Genomic DNA, 7,129 nt, shown 5'->3' with positions numbered 1-7,129 from the left:
TCCTATTCGTTCTTGATCACATGCTACCTCATGACATGGCTGAACTGTGAGCATTTCTTTTTGGTACACTGACTCTATGTTGTTGTTGTTAAGTGCCGTCGAGTCGGTTCCGACCCATAGCGACCCTGTACAGGGTTTCCGAGGGTGTAAATCCTTACGGGAATAGAAAGCCTTATCTTTCTCCCGCGGAGCGGCTGGTAGTTTCGAACCGCTGACCTCTAGGTTCGCAGCCCGATTCGTAACCACTACGCTACCAGAGTTGTTTAGATTCATGCAGTTATACAGACCTCCACAAGATGGCAGTATGCACTGAAAGTGGGATAGCAACAGCCCACTAAACCAGAGATTCAACAAGCCAAAAAGCCACAAGACCAAACCCACTGCCTCTGAGTTGATTCTGACTCAGAAACTCAATGTTGTTGTTGTTATGTGCCGTGAAGTCGGTTCTGAGTCATAGTGACCCTGTACAGGGTTTCCGAGGCTGTAAATCTTTGCTGGAGCAGAAAGCCTCATCTTCCTCCCACGGAACCGCTGGTAGTTTCAAACTGCTGTCCTTGAGGTTAACAGCCTGACTCGTAACCACTACGCTACCAGAGCTCCTTCAGCAACTCAATAAGAGACTAGAACTTCCACAGAGGGTATCGGCGGCGTCTTCATTTGTCTCTAACCGGTGACTGCTGGATTCAAACCACCTGCCTTTAGGTTAGCAGCCCAACACTTAACCCACTGCACATCCAGGGCTCTATCACTAGCTCCAGAGGCAGAAAATGTCGGTGGGTACTATATGTCCCTCAGCTCACAAAAGCCCCTCCTCTGAGAGGCTCTGAGCTGGGCCCTTGGGACTCTGTTGTATTAAAGGGATACCCAACCTGGAGGGACAGACCACCTTCCCATGAGTCCCAGGTACCCCAAGCACCCCAACGCCTCATGCTCTCCATCCTAGGGTGCCGGGCTTCGTTCTGATCCCCGTGGGCTGGAGAGCCCACACCTAGGTTCAGGGCTCCCTGAGATTGGTACAATCACTCCCATTTGGAAGATGACAGGATTGAGGCTCTGAGAATTGAGGCTGGTTGGTAAGTGGCAGGTCCTACGCCCCCTACACGCCCTTGACCCCAGACCTACCCTCTCTCGACGGTATATGTCTCTGACGCATCGCCAGATGCCTGTGTACTTCGAGTCCGTCTGTATCCTGACCTGTGGGAGAAGTCGGCTTCAGGAAAGGGTGGCTTAAGCCAAGGGCAGACCAGCAGGAGCCAAGTGAACAGGGACAGGGAGGTCTGTGTAGGATGAGACAAGTTTGGCATCGGAGTGAGAAAGAGGGATGGAGAGTCCCAAGGACCCTGGGAGCCATTGGAGGCAGTTGAGTCAGGGAGGCCTAGGGCTGTCTGTCTAACATCTAGAAAGGTTTTCTGGCTATGGATGGGCAGAGGAGACACTAAGGGTGGCCAAGACCCAGCAGGGGCCTCGGGATGGGTAGAGTCTAGCGGTCACCGTACCTTCACTGTGTCTAGGGGATAGCCAACAGCAACACCGCAGACGCCTGGAAGGAAATCAGAGGTAGTGGTGAGAGAGTGGGCGGCGGCCAGGAAGGCGCTGCAGTGGGGAGGTTTCCTCATACAGACTCCAGGGAGAGCAGACCCCACCCCAGCCCTGCTTGTCTCCTGCATCCCATCAGTACTGGCAGATGAGGAAGCTGGCCATGCTGACTCCAGCTGCCCCTCCTTCCGGACAATGGTAGCTCCTCTGGAAGCCAAGGGCACTCAGATCTCCTTGCTGGCACCTTGTTTTGGTCCCCATGTCCACTGGGCCACGTTCGCTGCCCTCTAAGTCAGCCCCTGGCCTCAGGCTGAAGCCTGTGAGTTGAGACCTGACTATACAGCTTTGGTGGGGGCAGCAGGGAGGCAAGACCAGAGCAAGATCCAGACACGAAAAATCCAGACACACCAGGGACCCTGTGAAGAGCCAGGATGGCTCGGAGCCACTGGTTTGAATGGGACAGGCTGATGGTGAGTACACACCTCACAGAGAGGCAGCGAATGCAACCTCCTTCCCTGTTCCCTTCCTGACACCAGGGCTTCAGTGTGTACGCTCCCAGCACCGCCCTGAGGGACCTGATTAAGGAGCAGGCTGGTCCCTGAGGGGGTAGTGAGGGTCATCTGAAAACAGTAAGGAACATGAGGTCTGTGAACCAGGACCACAGAAATATGCATCAGTAGAAGAACAAAGTGAATGAATGTATGTATGAAGCAAATGATTGATCATGGAACTTGGGTATATTCAAGGAATAAGTCATAAAGTATTGCTACAGGTCATGTACGGCGTCTCCCTGCCTGCAGGAAAGAAGGGTGATGAAAACTGAAGACGCTTGGAAACCATTAGTTCAGTAGACTAACGGAACACGTGAGCATCAGTCTCCACAACCATGAGACCAGAAAAACTACATGGGGCCTGGTCACTGCTCTGAAAGGGATCACATTATGAGGTCCTGGACAAGGTGGGAGAAAATGTGGAACAAAACTCATTTAAAAAAATTTTTTAAAGATAGATCTCTTGTGACACAATAGTGAATAATTGTTATCAGGACTGATTGTGAGGGTTGGAAATGTAAAGGTAGACGTTTTATAGCAAGGAGGGGAGTGATTAACTTTTCAGTCTAGGAGCAGAGGTCCCTGGGACCGTGAAGGGAGAAGAGTCGAGAGCAGGACCCTACCCAGAGAAGCAGTGATGCCTGAGATGGAGGTAGAAATGATGACATGGAGAGATGGAGCAGTTGGGGACTTTAGACACAGAGAGGGAGAGCGACTGTGTGCTGACAACCAGGGGGCAGGCTTGTAGTGTATACCCTCTGGTTAGTTGATGATGCATGGAGGGGATTGTAACCATGACAATGAAATAGTATATGATAGAATGAATGTAAAGCTAATGTTCTCACAGGTAAACTATCACATAATTCACAATAAAATATTTTTTAAAAAAGGTCAGGCTTATTGGTCATAAAGAAACTTAGAATCCTGAGACTATGGCCGTTGGTCACACTTCGGGTCTGGAATTGAACCCACCCCTGTGGTTTAATCTTCAGTCTCGGGGGACAGCAACACTAATGAGGTACACACACCATAGACTGGTCAATCATTTGAGATCCAAAGTGACGGCATTTACTTAAGGACAAAATTCAGAAGGGTGGGGAAATAAGAAACATATGAAAGAAGTGAATTGAGTGATGTTGCCTTGAGGAGATTTGTTTAATTGTACAAGATGATTCACTGCTTGAATCACCAAGCAATGTAAAACTAGTGATCTGCTCTGTAAACTTTCACTCAATTCACAAGAAAAAGCGAAAAACTAAAGGTTTTGAAACTTTATTAAACAAAGCGAAGCTCTTGTTTCTTGGCCTAGACTTCATCTAGGTCTACACAGTTCTGAAGGTAGAGTTTCCATCTCTCTAATTCTGTGCTCTTCAACTAACACCAAATCAACACAGCGGTTTTGGCATCCTCTAGGGTTTCAAATCATATACATTTTCAATGTTCTTTGAAACATTCTGGGAAACAAAAAGAGGTCTGAAGGGACAAGATCAGGGCTACAGGGTAGATGGAGTAAGGTTTCCCAACAAAATTCTTGTAAGACAGCCCTTGCTATCCTCGAAGAATGAGCAGGTGCATTGTCTTGATAGAAAAAGACAACTTGGGGTCTTTTTTCTCATCCCTGCAGTTTTCCATTTTCTTAAAACTTGTTCCTCGTAAGTCCCCATGATCATCCTAAATCCTTGAAAGAAATCTATCAAGATGACCCCTATGAAGTCTCAGAAGACAATTGCTGTCATCTTCTGAGTTGACCTCTCTGCCTTGAATGAAACTAGCCCAGCAGATCCCCTTGAAAGTTAGTGTTTTGATTGGACCTTTTTCTTGAAGTCACCCTAACGAGACTAAGACAAATTTATTACTGAGAGAACTTGTCTGTGGCCATCCACTGACATGTTCAAACACATTTTGTCTGGAATAAACTTTTGCACGTACGAACTGGAACTCTAGTAGCAAACGTTTTTGACTTACCATATACACTCCCCCAAACTCCTATTCATCTGTCAAAGCCCTACAAGAGCCTTGCCCTTCTAGAGCCCTCCCAGACTCCCTGCTCAGGGAAGCCTCTGTGCCTAGAAGCTTGTTGGTCAGAGTCTTGCTGCTGTCCCTCCAGAACCAGAGCTCCTCAAGGGCAGGTCCAGCCCAGGCCAGCAGCAGGAACCTTTTCCACACAGGCCTTGCAGTGGGCTCAGGTGCCCTTCCTGGCTGCATGACCTTGGACAAGTCAGGTACGTTTTCTAAGCCTCCTTATTGTTGTTGTTATGTGCCGTGGAGTCGGTTCCAACTCATAGCAACCCTGTACAGGGTTTCCGAGGCTGTAAATCTTTACAGGAACAGAAAGCCTCATCTTTCTCCCGCAGAACAGCTGGTAGTTTCGAACTGCTGACCCTGAGGTTAGCAGCCTGATTCATAACCACTATGCTACCGGAGCTCCTTAAGGTTTCTTTTAACATAGCAAAATTCTTGTATGTGAAAATATAGAGTCCCCTTTGAAATGCCTCAAAAGCATAATCTTAACAAGATTTCAACCTTTCATTTTTCAGAATACGTTCCTTATTAGGCAGTTAATATCTGGGGAAGTGACCAGCTTTGGACAGCAGGACCCCAGAAAGCCTGGATGGGAATGAGTATAACCCCACCCCCACCACTCACACACTCAGGATCTGACACCTTGCTCTTTCCCCAGGCTCAGAGCCCCCACCTCTCCTGACCCCCACACAATTTCCCGAAGTATTGATAAACCACCCTCTCAGTTTCGAAAAACAAACAAGGCCAGGAAATGTTGCTCAACGCATCAGCAGTCTGCTGATCGATGGCACTTTCCCAACAAACCCGTTATTCACCTGGCTCCATATTTTACAATAAACCTTTCCTCCCGGGAGGAAAACACTGAACAAGTCCAGAATGTGGCCTCAGAGTGAGGCTGGGGCCACCAACCCTGCTGCCTCTTCTCCTCTGTCCACCCAGACCCACTCTCCACCCTCTCCCAGGACCTCTTGCTCCTTCCCATGTCCACTTATCCCCTCTGCATGCCTGTGATACTCGGAACATCCCCAGCCTGGATCCCACTGACCCCACACCAGGTCCTTATCCAAACCACCCAGTCCTGAGGCAGAGTCCCATGCCCCCAGCCCCTCCTGGGTCCCCAACACGTCCTACCCCCTTGTCTGTACCTCCAATGGCTCCAGCAACAAAATCCATGGACAGTGTGGGACAGGTGGGCAGGTGGGCCCTGGCTCTATCTGCCTGCTTGGGAGAAGCCTGCAGCCACCACTGAGGTGGCCCCAACAATCCTCTGTCCACTGTTGGCAGGCCTTAAATACGTGGGCCCAGGCTCTGAGGTCAGAGAGCAGGGCGCCTGCTGCCAAGTGGCCACGGAGGTAGGTGGGTCAGTGCCCATGCACTGGGCAGCTGGACACTCTCCCAGCTGTCCCCACCCCCACCCAGTCAAGGACCCCTGTCCTAGGACCCAGGTATTGGTAAAGTGTGTGAGAGGTCACAGGAGATGGCAGGTTCCCAGGAAGCAGCAACTCTGTCCCATCACCTCCTGTGGAGATGGGCTGGGATGCCCCACCCCTCACGGCCCGAGCCCAGGCCCTGACCCTGTCCACTGGGCATCTCTGACACACCGGCTTTACCTAGAATCACTGCCCTGGGGAAGTCCCTGGGTGTTGTAAACAACAAATGTGCTGGACTGCTAACCAAAAGATTGGTAGTTCTAATTCATCCACCTAGAGGCATCCCTCAGAAGAAAACCCTGAAACAGTCAGTCACTGAAAATGCTATGGAGCACAATTCTACTCTGATACACATGGGGGCCACCATGAGTTGAGGTCAACTCAACATCAACCGTTTTTTCCGGCCCCGAGAACCTCAAAGCCCCACACTTATTCATGAAAGAACACTTTCTGAATAGAGATGGCACAAAAGAGTATAAAACCCTACCCTTGTCCCCAAGGAGCTTCAGCACGGGGAGGGACTGCTTGCAGCTCCCAGGAGATGCCCATCGCCCACCCCGAGTGGCAAGGACCCAGCCGTCCCAGCCTCTCTGCCGGGGGCTGCAAGTCCCCAACCAAGTTGTCCAGAGCACTCCTGAAGGGAAAGGTTTCTTCATCGGCTGACTGATCATTGTAAGAATGGGAATCCCTCACATGGACAACCCCCTGCACAGATTCAGAAGTTCAGAGGGTGCTTGTCACAGCTCCAGGAGAAAGGAAGACAGGGCTGATGACCCCGTTTTACAAAGGGCAGCCTCTGAGGCCCCGAGGGGGATACCTCCAAGATCATACACAAGCCTCCTGTCTGATGCCCAGAAATCAACTAGGGGAACCTGAGGCCAATGAACCCCAAATCCACAGCCATCAATGTTGTGGGCGCTTACAGAATTTAGCACCTGACAGTTTACAATGTCCTCAGCATGAATCACACTGCAGCCCTGGAAAGGGATACTGAGGCTCAGAGATACTATGCCTCTTAGCCACCTCCCCACTACCAAATAAAAACAAACAAGCTGCCACACAGTTGATTCTAACTCAGATGGCCTCATGCGTGCCACTGTAGAACTGCCCCATAGGGTTTTTTTGTTTACCACTTGTTTTATGTTTGTTGTTGTTGAAACTATACACCGCAAGACATACACCAATTGAGCAGTTTCAACACACACATTTCAGTGACATGGATTATATTCATCCTCCCTCCTTTTCTGAGTTGTTCCTCACGTAAACTCACTGACCCCTAAGTCCCCCATCTCATAATAAGTCCCCCATTTACATAGTTGCTGTTGGTAATTGGATACTATGTAAATGGCTCTTGAGAAAACACAATGCTCAAGGTGGACATTCTTTACCAGTTAAACTGAACTACTGTTTGGTTCTCCATGACTTTCCAAGACTGTGACCTTTCAGAAGCGGATCACCAGACCTTTCTTCTGAGATGCCTCTGGTTGGATTTGAACCACCAACTATTTAGTTAACTGTTTATACCAGGGATTCCGTGCCTCTGGCCCAGAGCCTCACAACTGGAACCAGAGTAAGTGTCCCTATTGACCA

The 7,129-nt window shown here is 49.6% G+C and overlaps 1 protein-coding gene across 1 annotated transcript in view; it reads right to left on the bottom strand.

The window, feature by feature from the left end:
• The window catches only part of SLC25A47 (solute carrier family 25, member 47), a 7,908-nt gene extending 2,626 nt beyond the window's left edge, over positions 1–5,282 (bottom strand). Inside the window, exons 1-3 of the mRNA XM_006839526.1 lie at positions 5,255–5,282; positions 1,497–1,540; positions 1,123–1,194 (exon numbers count right to left, since the gene is read on the bottom strand). Coding sequence (XP_006839589.1) covers positions 1,123–1,194; positions 1,497–1,540; positions 5,255–5,282 — 144 coding nt within the window. The remainder of the gene's footprint in view (positions 1–1,122; positions 1,195–1,496; positions 1,541–5,254) is intronic.
• Positions 5,283–7,129: the final 1,847 nt, after the last annotated feature.

This window comes from Chrysochloris asiatica, unplaced genomic scaffold (genome assembly GCF_000296735.1).
Source record: "Chrysochloris asiatica unplaced genomic scaffold, ChrAsi1.0 scaffold00025, whole genome shotgun sequence".
In the NCBI taxonomy this organism is placed as follows: Eukaryota; Metazoa; Chordata; class Mammalia; order Afrosoricida; family Chrysochloridae; genus Chrysochloris; species Chrysochloris asiatica.
Note: the sequence above shows the minus strand (reverse complement) of the source record. Positions and strands in the feature narration are given on the sequence as shown.